The sequence below is a fragment of the Nannospalax galili genome, unplaced genomic scaffold, assembly GCF_000622305.1.
Source record: "Nannospalax galili isolate Female #2095 unplaced genomic scaffold, S.galili_v1.0 scaffold395, whole genome shotgun sequence".
In the NCBI taxonomy this organism is placed as follows: domain Eukaryota; kingdom Metazoa; phylum Chordata; class Mammalia; order Rodentia; family Spalacidae; genus Nannospalax; species Nannospalax galili.
In genome coordinates, this window is record NW_008335527.1 from 191,303 (window position 1) to 206,295 (window position 14,993).

General features: G+C 45.2%; 1 protein-coding gene across 1 annotated transcript in view; it reads right to left on the reverse strand.

The window, feature by feature from the left end:
- Ppp1r14c (protein phosphatase 1 regulatory inhibitor subunit 14C) overlaps nucleotides 1-12,393 on the reverse strand; it is a gene marked incomplete at its 3' end in the record, with an annotated part of 67,857 nt that extends 55,464 nt beyond the window's left edge. Inside the window, exon 1 of the mRNA XM_029562212.1 lies at nucleotides 11,547-12,393. Coding sequence (XP_029418072.1) covers nucleotides 11,547-11,930 — 384 coding nt within the window. The remainder of the gene's footprint in view (nucleotides 1-11,546) is intronic.
- Between the last annotated feature and the right edge of the window lie 2,600 nt (nucleotides 12,394-14,993).

Consider the following 14,993-nt stretch of genomic DNA (forward strand, 5'->3'; position numbering starts at 1 on the left):
AGCTAATAGTTGTGGGAGGTTTTAGAGAGACAGAGATGATTTTTAAAAATGGTTTCCAAAGGATCTGGGGAGATGGTTTGCCATACAGCATGAGGACTTGAGTTCAATTCCCAAAAACTCATGCAAAAAAATAGATACAATGGTGCATGCTTGTAATCCTAGTGTTGAGGGATGTAAACAGGTGGCTCCCTGGGGCTCACTGGCCAGCTAGCCTCCATAACAAGCAAGCTCCTGGCCACTGAGAGACCCTGTCTCAAAAAACAAAGTGGATGGCACCGAGGAACCACATATGAGGTTGACCTATACCCTCACAGACATACATACATACATGCACGTGCGCGCGCGCACACACACACACACACACACACACACACACACACACACACAATACACTCTGACCCTCATATTCCCCATCCCTACTTGAGACCCATCACTCAGTATATCATGCCCAGGGAAGGACAGCTTCTCTCCACTGTATCAAATAGATGGCCCTTTGGTCAACTGGTTTAATTCTTGTTTCTCATTAGCCTTGAAAGGTAATCACACCTCCAGCTCCCATGCTCTTGGTATCACCCTTTCCATAATAAAAATTCGCTTTCTCCAGTGCACATACAGTTTTATACCATCTCTAAAGGTCAGAGCTGCAAAGGCACAGGCCGCTCTTTTCTTTTTTTTTTTTTTTCATGAGGAAAGAAAACCTGAAAATAAAACTCAGTGGGGAAAATAACTTCTCAAGAGCACTAAGCTGGTAAACAGCAGCTAGAGATGAACGGAGTTCAGATGGCCGGAGCCTTTCCCACTGCATTGTAGGGAAAAGAGCCAGCATGACTTGATGTCAAAGATGCCAGAAAGGTTTCCATAGCCCACAAGTAACACAGCTTGCCCTGGTGTGCTCATCCCAGAAGTTCACCTGCTAACAAGCTCACTTTCTCTTACCTGAGAACATATACTTCCTATTAAGATGAAAGATAATTAAATTGATTTTAGTCATGTGCCTTATAATGTCAGTGAATTTGTCATCCTCCCTTGAAAACAGGCTTGAAGTAAAAGAAGTAACCACCATGATCCTCTGAATAAATATGTTAGTAAATACACCAGCACAACTGTGAACAGGACCTAGGTCCTGCTATCATGTGCTTTCAACCTTATAGAAATTCTCCTTTCTTGTCCTGTAACAGTTCCTTTACTTCTTTTCCCTTTTCCCTTCCATACTTTAAAAGGATGAAGTCTTCTTATTCCCTGTGTGATCTGAATGTGAACTGTCCCCCACAGGCTCATGTGTTTGAACACTTGGTCCTAGGTTGGTGGCACTGTTTAGGAAGGTTACAAACTTTAGGAAGAGTCTCACTGAGAGGTGGGCCTTGAGGTTTTATAGCCTGGCCCTACTTCCTGTCCACTTTCTGCTTCCTGTTCCAAGATGTGCACACTTCTACCACCATGGAGCCACATGCTACCACCCCCACCCCCACCCCACCCCCGCCCACGGTGGACTGTATCCTCTAAACTGTGAGCCCAAGTAAGTCCTACCTTCCTTAAGTTGCTTCTTCTCAGACACTTGGTCACAGCAATAAGCAAAACAACTAACACATTCTATATTCCCTTTTCTTTCCTACGTAAACATCTGCTGACTGAACACATGAGTGAATGAATGAATAAATGCATAAATTATGCCTTCCCTCTGCATGCGGTTTATTCCACATTTTGCCCTAAGGGCATCTTTCAAAAAAGAAAAGCCCTACTCTCACCACTTTCCCTCCTTGGTCATAAAACGATGCTTTAGAGACTAATCTATACCCAGATCTCTTCTTTTTTCTAAGCTTTTACTTACTAGAGCAGATTTCCAAAATGCTAGTGCTAAGAAAAACCTGGTGAGAATTTATTGGCCTGAACTTTTAAGTGGAGGCAGGAATCTGGGCTTTCGGTCCTTGCTCAGAGGAGACTTGTGTGAGTCCATCACCCTGAATCTCACCTGCAGACGCAAAGCCCCCACTGCTTCCTTGCACAAGCGTTTCCACTCAAAGAAATAAAGGGTTCCAGTGAAATAACAGCATGTTCTTGTACATTCTGAGAACTTAAAATTACAGAGGAGCAAGGCAGCAACCTGTGATTGCTCTCCCTGAAGACTTTCATCCCCTGTGTATCTGTGCTTTACTTCGTGACAACTTCTCCTCAGTTCCCAGGTTCAAAGGAATGCACATTATAAATGCACATAATTCATAACGATGAAAAAGAACTGTAACTCCAAGTCAACAATGAAAGAGTAGGTTTCAAGGCTGATACAGCCAAATGATATTAATGCAGTTAATTTAGGATGTACTTGTCGCTAAAGCCAGAAATGTTACTGCTTCCTGAAAGACCAGCCTCTGCTTTTCCCACTTTATTGTCATATGTGGAGACTTTTTGGTCTATTTGAGTTGCCACAACAGAATGCCACAGAGTAGGATTAAACAGCAGCCATTTACCACATTATTGCTGAGAGTCCTCTTCTATGTTGCAAGTGGCCAATGCCTTCTTGCAATGCCATCCCATGGCTAGAAGAGAGAGAGCTGGACTCATCAGTAAGCCCATCAAAGGGCAGCCCTCTCATGACCCCACATACTGCAATCACCTCCCCAAAGCTGCACCTCTAAATATCATCATTTTAGAGGTTAGAGTTTCATCCTAGGCATTAGTTGGGGGAAAGACAGTCAATTCGTAGCAAGGACCCCCAAGAACCACCAGGAGAGTGAATGCTAAAACTGTACAATGAACAGGAGTCCACCCTCACGAAGGTGTGATAAAGGCAGGGGACAGGATGGCAGGAAGGGCTGCCTAGAAAGGCCTGTCAGCCAGCTAGGGATGGAGTTGAGTGGCTTCCTGGAGGAAGCGCCACCTGTGCCAACCTGAAAGCAGGTGTAAGATGAGAATCAGGCGTGTAAAGTGAGGGAGGTTGGGGACAGATAATCATGGCCAGGGGCCCTGCTGACCTGCACTGAGAACTGAGAAAGCAGTCTAAGATTGGGATAGGAGGCAGAAAACTCGAGAGAAATGAATGGGACAGACCCCCAGTCACCTGTTGCCTCCTAAAGCCTTCATACTCTGTCCTAAAAGGCCAGGGGAGAGAGAAGGAGACAAGCGTCTGCTTAGATTCTAGCAAACACTGGGGCTTTTAGAGAGGGCTTTCCTGAAATAGGGTGACCAGGGCGGGGCTGGAGGTGAAGGCAAAGAAAGCCCTGTCCCCAGGGCCACAGCAAGTGGCCTCTGAAAAGGCCTATGGCTCAGGTTCTCTGAACCTCAGTCTCTTCTGCAGTCGCTGCAAGCATCAGTGAAAACACTTGAACAGGGAATACAGAACGTCATATGTGCAGATGTCAGGAGCAACGGTAGCATCCTGGATAAGTGACATGGGAATCAGTGTGACCCTGAACAAAGACAAATGACACCTGTGATCTCTGTTTCTTCCTCTATAAAATGAAGAAATGAAAACAAGCCGCATACCTACTTCATGGAGTTATTGAGAGAACAGCAATGAAATGTGAGTCACTGAGAGTTGTGGAAGTAGCAGCAACAGCAGCAGTCATGAGGGGTCCTAGGGCTACTCCTGAGGTATAGGAAACCAGTGGCCATTGTTGTAAGCAATAAATGACTAAGTGCCAGATCACAGCAGACGCTGGGACAAGTCAAGAAACAGATGCCAGAGTTCTAAGGAGCAAGCATCAACAAGGTTTCAGAACTACTGGGTGTGCCGGGGAAGAGAGCGATAAGGGTGCCACCTAATACTTTCCTGGAACAACTGTGAACAGCAGCCCTTGCCACACACAGAGGGAGCTGAGAAGAGCAGAGGAAAGTGAGACACTCCCTCTCAGACAGCTGGCCATGACTTACCCCTGAGGCGTGCAGTGGAGATTCCCATTTCAAACTGCTTTGTGGATATCTGGAACTCAGAAAACAACTCAGAGCTAAAAAGACAGATTTAGAAGTTGTCAACAGATGGACATTAACTGGAGGCACAGGAGAAGTCACACCACCCAGAAAGAGCATGCACATGTGAAAGGAGCAGAGAAAGAGGTGAGCAGGGGCCAGAGAGAGATGCCAGGAGGGGTCAGCATTGAAGAAACAGATGGAGAATGGACTCAGAAGGGACCTAGGCATGGGAGAAGAGGGAGAACAGAAGGATGGATGCCAGGGATGATGGCTTCAGAAGGAACTAGTGAGCTGCCCATGGTCAAATCAAAGAGAGACCCAAACAAAGTCACTGATTGAGAGACAAGAATGTCCTTAGATTATCTACAGGTGAGAGCTGATGTCAGATTATAGTAGATAAAGGAGGTATGTGTCATGGGTGGAGAAAGACCTAGAAAAAATTAGAAAGGGGAAGAGAAAGTCTATGTGGCACTAGGGCTACATGGAAGGAAACAGAAAACACTTGTTCTGGTGGCAAATGCTGGAGGTAAATACTTTATACAGAGGAAAAAGCTTTATACACTGAATGGAAAGTGTAAGTGAAAAGCTTGACAGCATAGCCACAGAGTCAATGGAAAGAAGCACCTGGAGGAGACTCCTGGGGCAGCTAAGGGTCACGAGCTGGAAAGTGCAGAGATAACAGGAAAGAGCCTCAAAAGATGAGAAAGTTTGAAACAGCCAAGTGCAGGAAACACGAGATGAGAGAATAAACCACAAATAAAACCATGCTGATAGGGCACAGAAAAAATCAAAACAATTTACCTCTCATTTCTCCCACTCCAGGGCTAGGCCGGATTGTATGCAGACTGGGGAGAAAACAGAAGACACAAGAAGCAAACACGTAGCAGAGATGAGCCCCACAGGCAGGCGCAGCAAGTCAGGGGCATCTGAGAGCAAAGGAAATGGAGTCTGAGGCCCAGGAAAGGCCGAATCTCCAAAAGCATTCTTTCCATCTAAACTTACAAAGACAGGAGCTGCCTCTACACTGACTTCTCTGCTTGGAGGCAGCAAGTCCACAAAGTAAGTATATATTTTCAACAATGCTAAAATAAAGTAGCAAGGGTGCCAAGAAGATAGGAGGTAGAGTAAGAAGATGATAGATCAACTTTTTTTCTTCACTACATCTATAATAATTTTTTAAAGCATTAACATTTGACACTAAAACATCAATGCCTTTCAGAATATTTTCTGAAGGTTGATCCGTTTTCATTCCTTCAAACAAACCCTTAAAATTTAAGGAACTGTTCCATACTAGGGCACACATATTGAAAATTAACGTGGTTTTTGCCTTCAAATAACTAAGTCCATCAAAACCTTAGGCTCAGAAAGGCCATAGGAATATTTGCTCATGATCAACTTCAAACATACATAACCCTCTATCCACCGTGGACCCGTACATGCTTCCCCAAAGCTTAGTGCATAATTGATATGAATTCCTTGTTTGCTGCCCCACTGTTCCTCCATCCCCATATCACAGAGAGTAGCCAAAAGGTAATGACCAGTTATGGAACCAAAATCAACAATAACCACACACCACCTGTGTTCCAGGTACTACGCTTAGTGTTTTACCATCCAGGCCTCATACAAGGATGATTCCCCTTCAACACAAAGGAAAAAATGAGGTTCAGTAGGTTAAAGGAATTACCTAAACTCATATACCTGCTGAATGAAGGGCCGCAGTATAAATGCTTGCTAACCCAGCTGAGCACAGACGTTCCTGACCACTGCCCCATACCACATTTCCCTACATTGCTCCACAGGAAGGTGTAATAGTTCCTTTACTCATTACTGTGACAAAATACGTAATAAAGAGCAACTTAAGAATGAAAGGGTTTATGTTGACGCACAGTTCGAGGAGTTGAAGTCCATTCTGGTAGGAAAGGCATAAAGACAAAAATATGAGGCCACGGGATGCACTGCCTCTTGTCAGGAAGTAGAGAAAGATGAATGCTGAAATTCCACTCGCTTCCCGGTTTTTATTCAGTACAGGATCCAAATCAATAGGATAGTGCTGCTCAGATTCAGACTGAGTCTTCCCACCCCCAAGTTAAATCTCTCTGGAAACACCCTCATCAGCACTCCCAGGGGTTTGTCTCCTAGGTAATTCCAAATCTCAGATTGACAACCAAGATTCACTATTGCATGAGGTAAGTGCAGTTTTCTTTTCTTACATTGGCAATTTGGAATTATTTTTTTCATGGATTTTTATACCGTTTAATTTATTCCTTAGTACTTTGTAGGTTGCATTTATGGAGATAAAAAAAAAAAAAACCAGCAGGAAAAGCCTGTTCCTAAGTATATGAACAAATGGAGATTCCCCAGGAGCCCCCACAAGCTGAGTTCTAAGCAGCAGCTTTCTCTTCCAGCCGAGATCCTAACAAAGCAGCAAGGCAGGCTGGTTTAATGTAGGAGAGCAGGAAAGTACACAAAACAAGGACTTGAACTTAAAATGCCAGGTCTCATCCAGAAGCAGTGCCTGCAGGCCACACCAGATCATAAGACATGATCTATGAGGGATCTATGCAGGTATGGAGAGGTCAGTGTGAATATGTATATTTAATATGTTTTATATAATTATAATAATTTTTAATTTTTAAAAAATAATAGAATGGACTCAGTAAGATGACTCACTTGCAGTACATGGCTGAGTTTATTTCCCAGGATCCATGGGGGAAGGAGAGAACCAACTCCCACAAGCTTTCCTCTGATCTCTACATATACACTATGGCATATGTATACCTGCATCTATTCACACACATTACACACACACATGCACACACACACACAAATAATAATAGTAATAATAATAAATAAAAGTATGGTCTTGGCATAGTAATAATCATAGATCAATCAATTCAAAAATCAAATGAGAGTTAGCTCAGTGATAACACTTGCTCAGCAAGCATGAGGACCTAAGTTCAAATCCCCAGCGCCCATATAAAAAGCCAGGTGTGACTGTGAGTGTCTGTAATACCAGCATGTGGGCCAGAGGCAGGTAGCTCCTCAGCCAGTGTAACCTATGGAGTGAGTGAGCTTCCAGGTAAGTGAAAGGTCCCGTCTTAAGGAAGCAAGACAGAAGACACTCAGTGTCCTGTTTTCCACTTGTACACTCATTTGCACAGTCACATGCTTGCAACACACACACACACACACACACACACACACAGAGGCTCAGATCCACATACAGCAGGATAGAATACAGAAGTTACAACAGCAGCATTGGGTGAGAGGCAAGTTCGGGGGTACACAGAGGTGCCACCTGCAGTCCCTCACCAGACTACCTGGTCACAGTCCAGCAGAGAACTGTGAAGCAACTTCTTGTCCACTCCCCTGTCTTAGTTTCAGATGCTATCACTAGGCTTACATGAGCCTAAACACAGAATGTATCAATCTAGATCAGCTAATTCTATTATATATAGTTAGAGTCTTCCATTGTTGAAGTGGCATTTCTTAAATTGTGGGTCATAACCCATAAACTTGCAATGAAATCAATTGGGAGGACCACAACTAGTATTTGGGGGAGGGGGTAAAATAAAGCATCGTATTTAAATACCAATTAAGTCCCATTTAGATGGCATGTTTCTCTTTAGTATGTATAACACTCAGTGGGGCTCTAGAAATCTTATCTCCACATGCATGTGTCTGTGTGTGTATCAGGCAGCAACCTGATGGGCAATTCATTCTGTGTCATGATCAGAAACTAAAAAAGAAAAAAAAAATTCACTATTTTACTCAGTGGGGATGATGAGGAACTGGAGACTTCTTAAAAGGAGTAATAAGCAGAAGGGCACTTTTTAAAAGCCAGGAAGACCACAAATGAAGAGGATAGCCCAGAAATTACCCAAGCATATAAAGCTGTTCATAGCTAGGCTATCCTTGGTATTTCAGTAATTGAGCTTAGCAAGATTTGAATTTCCAAAGCAACCTCACTGCAAGACTAGAAGTATAGATGTTATCTTGAGATTGGGCGAGATTGGAAAGAATGACATGATTGATCCAGTAGACCATCTTGCAACACTTGTCAAAGTAGACGTTATGCCAGATTTCAAATGCTCTTGAAAATAGTTTGGAAGAGGCACGGAAATGCCTTAAAACAGAATCCTTACATACAGATGCAGATTTAATCTAACAGTTCTATTACAACCAAACTCCTAGCTCAAGATTTAACTGCACAAGCTTTCCCACAAGATGAAAAAGAACTGCAAACACATAACCAATCATCGTAGAATTTAATGACCACATTTATCTGTGAATCCAAGAGGCTGTGTGACCTGTTGTTTAAAAACATTGTTCACGGACTAGGTAAGATGGGTCACAGCCATGGACTCCATCCTGCCATGCCCACCTTCCTGAAGACTTTCTGGGACAAAATGGACCCACCTATCTGGAATCAGTGTCCCCTAACTGGTTTTAACTTATGTTCCATGTGATTAGAATTTCTTCATCAGTTACCAAAAAGCTTCCAGGGGACGTACAGGCTCCTTCCAGATTGGGTATGAGCCAGAAGTATACTCGTAGGTGACAAAACAAAACAAAAACTATGTGTACAAAGCCTGGCCATGGGCTGGTGAGATGGCTCAGTGGGTGAAGGCACTAGCTGGCCAGTTTGGTAATCTGAGTTTGAGTCCCAGAACCCACATAATGGAAAGAAAGCCCGGAAATACATGTGGACAACTGCCTTTCGCCAGGTGAGACTACACCAAGGTAGACACCAAAAGAGAAGACATTCAGAACTCTGAGAATTTGGAGAACTCAAAATTTAAACAGCCTTCTGGGTCATTATGAAGATACAGTTGTCAAGGTAGATGAATAGAACAAATTTATAGGCATGCCTGGTGGCTTATTTCATTAAGTTTTCACTATTGAGACATAAGTTATGTGGGTCCTTTGTTCCCTGAAGAGTTACAGGCCACCCCAGTAGTTACATGGTGGCCTAGAGTCACACTGCCTGGGTTAATGTCCCTCAGCACCAAGCCACCCCCACCCCTCCCCCACCCCGCCACCTATGTGAGCTTGGGAAAGTCTCTTAGCCTTCCTTCTCTGAGAGGTTTTGCTTCCTCATTGGTAATCAATGACAATACCAGCACCCTCATCAAAGGATGTTGGAAATATGAAATGAACTGGTATATACTAAGTGCCTACAATAGCACCTGGGACAGAATAAGGGCTCCCCAAATGCCCATTATTCTCCAATCAAAGCTACTTGGCCCTTCCAAATTTCTATGTATTTCTAACCAGGTCTATGTGTTTCTTCTTTCCCGTTCCTTTCTAACATCAAACGTCTTGTGCCACTCCAAAAGAAAATTATTTTCCATTCTGAAAGGCACAACTTGTCAGATCTGTGGTACAAGTTCTTCTGAAATTAAATATGTGTTCCCTTCTACCCTAACTCAGCAGATAACTCAGGCCTTTGACTGGTATGGAGTTTGAAGTCTGGCAAATTGGCTTTCTGTGTCAATAAGCATTTGAAAAATATGACTAATTTCAAATGTTAAAAGAACATTTCCCAACCTTCATACTCGTGAGGGTCTAAGCTATAACTCAGGCTAGTTTCTTCTCAATTCACAACCCAAGTACCCGAAGCAATGAGCAAGGAAAGCCAATTAGAAGAGAGAAACTAAAACTAAAAATCGAGCCCTACTGGTGGAGAAATAGGAGAGAACAGTCAATCCTTGGCTGTTTCTTACTCTGTGCGTTTCTTTATTAACCAAAGTTACCATCAGTATAGAACTGCAAGCTGCCAACAGCCCTTTCCACGCCTTCCATCCCTTCAGCCCACAATGACTGAATGAGCTGAAGGGAAATACTTGCACCCTGCAATGTGTGCAGATCATCTTGTATAATTCTACCACAAAAGCCTCTTTCAAACATTCTAGTTGTTTATTATGAGTTGTAGGCCTAAAACGCCAGAAGAAAAACAGACACAAGGAAAAGCTTCAAGGTCATATTTACCCTTTGAAATATGTGCCTAACCTACACGTTCAATACAGTAAACACTCAAAGCTCCAACCCACCTTTGAAAATTACTCTGATGAATAGTTATTCATCAAATATTATGATTTGTCAATATATAATTTGTCAAAATACATGATTTATCAAAATATATGATTTGTCAAAAACTAAGTAGAACTCTTTCTAGTTCCCCAACCTACCTCTAATAAAGCATTGTTAATGTTTTCCTATTGACTCAAATCTTCCCCAAACTCAAGACGGAATATAAAGGCCAGTAGGAAATAAATGAAAAAATAATTGGATTCTGTAGAGGCAAGACTGAACGCATCCATTCATCCAACAGGAATTCCACCTCAATCAAATACATTGTTTTTTTAAGGAGTTTCACCAACTTCCTGTTAAAAAAATCTCATAAACATGTTCTATTTTTGCCAATTTTTCTTATGCAATTAAATGGCTTTGTGAAAGCTGAACCAGAAAAACAATATATTTTTACAAGCTCATTATTTGTGCAGTCAAGCATCGTTGTATCTTCACCATTCATCAGTAGTCAGCCATGAGAATTCTGTTTCCTTGGGCAATAGGAAAGCTAAAAAGAAAATGTGTTCACAATAGGCCATAACGTGTGAAATCCAGAATGCCCCAAGTCAGTGGTATAGCCAGCAAGTTCATCTGGTTTGCATTTTTGCTGAAAACCCTAACAGTGGCATGGACACAAATCGCTTTAACTTAGAAGCCATATCCTTAATCATTAATTTCCTTCGTGTTTCCTTCCAAACTCCACTCCCTAACAAAAGTCCATCACTTCATTGAGAATCGCTGCTGTTAAATACTCCTGGGAAATCTTTTGGCTTCAATCGTTTTGCCGGCATGTTTATTGTAGCTTATTTCAAATTATTTCTCCCTACATCAAATGTATGAATGGCAGACATACACAACCTTAGATCCTAAACTGGGGGAAACCACAGTTCAAGGAAGCCTGGGCACCCCCAGATGACAGATCCCAGCCACCCTGCACACCACCTGCCTAGGCACCCTTAGATGGCCCAAGGCTTTCATTCTGCGCCCATCCATGGGAGTTCCAGAAGGTAAAGCTCCTTCAACAAAGACCACAGGGCGCGCAGTTTGGGGTAACAACTATGCGGGCACGCGTCACGGGTGGTTGGGGAACCGAGAGCATTCTCATGGTTGTTTTCATGTAGAATTTTAGGAGCCAGTAGGGTATCTGGATGCCCAGACCCTCTCATCTCCACAGCCGCAGAAATCAGGGCTGCCCTGGTCCTGGCACTAAATGCTCCCCTTTACCAGCCGCTGCTTGGGCTCAGGCAGCCAGGGTGAGCCACTCCGAGTGCCACTTGGTGTATGGCTCTCGCTGGAGCCCATGATCTCCAGGAGCTCGGAGAAAAACACTGACTTCACAGGACTCAACCCTCCTCCCTCGGCTTCAAGGCAGCACCAGGCAGCGGTGTCCCAAGCGCTGCGCCCGGCGCCAGAAGGCACCCGGGGGAGAGGGATCGCGCGGCTACACGCTCTCGGGGCTCGGTCCCCAGGAGCCAGGGCAGCTCGTACCGAGAGCTGGAGCCACGGAAAACTGCCCCCACGGGCAGAGGGGGCAAGCGAGGTCCCAACCCTCCCGGCCGGTCCCCTGGTACCTCGCAGCCGTACAGCTGACCCAGCTGCTCCACGATCCACTCCTCCAGCACCAGCCGCTTCCGAAGCTCCTTTCGGTCGTATTTCACCGTCACTTTTCCCTGCTGATGTCGCCGCTGCTGCTGCTGCTGCTGCTGCTGCTGCTGCTGCTGCTGCTGCTGCTGCTGCTGCTGCTGCTGCTGCTGCTGCTGCTGCTGCTGCTGTTGCTGCTGTTGCTGCTGCTGCACCTGCCCCGCAGCGGCCACAGTGGTCACGGGCGCCGAGTCCTCCCGGGAGGAGCCCGGGCTGCCGCCGGTACCACCGCGAGGACTCTGGAAGAAGACCCGCGTGCCACCGCCTCCGGCCCCGCCGCCGGCCGCCTCGCCGCCTCCGGTCACCACCGACATGTCCCCGCGCACCGGAGCCGGAGTGTGGCCCGGAGGAGGGGCGGGCGAGCGCCTGGCGCGCTACCACCGCCGCCGGGGCAGCAGCATGCGAGGGCTCGGCCGCACCTGCTCACCGCACGCCCGCCGCCTCTCCGGGAGAGCAGGAGGAGCGGAGGGAGGTGGGAGGAGGGAGGAGGGAGGAGGGAGGGGGAAGGGGAGGAGGGCGGACACCGCCGCCTTAAAGACGCCGCCCAGGACCCTCTCGCTCCACCGGGCCGGGATCTGGAATGCGCTGGGTAGCTGCGGATGAGACTGGCGAGGCTCTGGAGCCTGGGACAGTCTTCTACGCGAGTGTCATCGTCTCTTGCAGACAGGAATTGCGCTTTTCGCACAGTCCCGGGGCGCACCGAACCTGTGGACTCCCAGGGTCTCTGTCCCGCGCTGCTCCCCTGCAAAAGGGTCGTGGGAAGTGACCGCGCCGCAGTTCTCTCTCGCCTGTGGGTTTCCAGGGATGCGAGGCGTGTCTCCTTCCCTCTCCTTTCGGCCCCACCCCGCGGCTCCAAACACACATTCCTATTCACGCCACGACCACCAGGGATGCCACTTCCTCTGTCGGATTGTGAAGAAAATTGATGAGGCGATGTTTGTGCAATCAACCAGGCCTGAGAAATTATTTCCAGACTGGTTTTTCCATTCCTACCAAGCGCCTGTTTCACCTTAGGCAGGGGACTAAGGTAGCTTTATATATACAGAGCAAAAGTGTTGATCAGCGCTGAGAGTGAGGAGCCAGGACCATGCAGACCCTGAACGTTTCTCTAAGTCAGGGCCAGTTTGCTGGGCTTCAAAATCTACTGTTGCATTCCCAGCTCTGCCAGCTCTCCTCCATTTCTAAACAACCTCTTTTACCCAGGAAAGCAGCTGCATTGACTAGCTTGCTTAAAACACATCGGGCAACAGAGTGGAATTGCCAATGAATGAGCTTATTATAAGGTTTAGGGCTAAGAGGTGGGAAGGGAGTTATAAACAGAAAACTACATGTGTGTGCGTGTAAAATTACAGGGAGACATTAACCTATTTCTGCTGTACATAACGCATTTCTGTTCAGGCAACTGAAAGAAACCACAAAGGCATTTACAAAGAAGGAAGTAGCCCTTAAGAATGTATAAACAAGCTGGGAAGGTTGGTTACTTGGAGCTCTGGGAAGGAGCTCTGCATCTTCTACAGTGCAGAGGATTCTTGGTGAGATTCTGGACCATAACGACAAGGACACAGAAGGAGCCAGCAGGCCAGGCTGTGCCATCACCTGCTGGTACCTCAGTTCTACCCAGGTTTCAAAATGCTTTTGTTTCCTCCACCTACAGTTTTCCAGGAAGAGTCCAAGTGGGGATTTTCCCAGCATTCCATGCCTGCAGCTCACTGGGAGAACAGGCCTTAATGAATATAAAGGAGAGGGCTGCATTCAACAGAGTGACTGATGTTGGCCTTAGACTCCTGTCATGAAGAGAATCAAAACCAAAAGATCAGATTTCTGCCCCCACAAAAAGGTCAGCTGTGCATTAGAAGCAAGTTTTTCTGCAAACCTAGCAGACACAAGAGACACGAATTTCCATGATGAGCCCCCTAGATAATGATAACCAGTCTGTGTATTATCCACCCATGGCTGCCTTGTAGAGTCTATCAGACCATCTTAAAACTGGAAGCCATAGCCAAGAAGTGAATGTCTTCACAAAATCAAACTCTCTACAAGGAGGATGTGGAGAGAGTGCAGCAGTTAAGTGTACCCCACACAGAGGAAGCTTGTCTCCCTCCAGACATCTGGTTCCTTGCCAAATTGGCGAGCACCAGCTTTAACCAACTGAACTAACCAGAATTTAAATTTAAACAAAGACAACTGAAATTTTAGTCAATAAGAAGAAGCTATATAAAATCTCTGCCCTGGTCTGGTGAGAGATGCTGTAATACTAATTATTTTTAAACTTGTACCCGTGATCTGGTGGTATGGCAGAGTGGGAAATTCCAACTTCTTCCTCTGAGACTTTGGACAATGAAGTCAGTCATTCGAGAATGGCTTCAAAGAAGTTATGAAAATTCAAGAAGTTCTTTCTGAGGAATTCTTATGTCAATTCTTTCTCATTACATAGGGCACCTTTTCCTTGGTGCTTAAAACTCAGTTTTTGCTGGCAACTTCAAAATGACAAAAGACATCTAACCATGTAGAAACTGTCAATGAGTTAAACAGACTCCTGGCATAGCTGTGTTGGCCTTCGGGTTCCCTAATGACTCTGGCTTGTAAGTGGGAGTTAAACTGAAACAGAAAGTTTCTCTCTCTAGAAACACACATTCTCCACCAGTACATAGCTGACCTTGGATGTGAACTCCATGGCCTCAAACACCACACTTCATTCCGTGTTTGCAACTGCAGAACTCTCTCCTCAAATTTTGACAGACACTACAAATATTGCTCTTGTGGGTTTCCAAAGTTGAAGGCAAAATATTTGGTAATAAAGTAGTTATTTCCAGGCTAGGGACCTTTTACTAAAATGACTATTTAAATTAGCAGGACTAGGGTGGAGTTCAGCAGTAGAGAGTGCTTGCCTCAGATGAGCAAGGCTCTGGGCTCTAACCCCAGGACTGTATGAACACAAAAATAATAGCAAACTGACAATAGTTCTCATCTCCAAGATCATGCAGAATTGCCTATGAGAGAGAGGGATCGTGAGCTGAGTTTCTCTGTATGCACTAGAGCTAAGACAAAGTGAGGACATAGTAACACAGCAGCTGTCTGCAAGCCAGGAAAAGCACCGTCACCAGAACCTGACCAGGCTGGCACCCTGGTCTTGGTCTTCCAGACTCCAGAACTGTGAGAAAATAAAATTTTGCTATTTAAGCAGCCCTCTTTCTTTTTTTCTTTCTTTTTTTAAATGAGGCTTTTTGCTACTCTAAAATTCCCCCCACTGAAGAAGTAACTCTAAAATCTTTTAGGAATTAGATAAGCGCTCCCAAATACTTTTGACATTATTGGCCTTTGGAAAGAGTATGCTGCTAAGAGGCCCAAGGACATTTTGACTTTTAGCCAAGAAACTA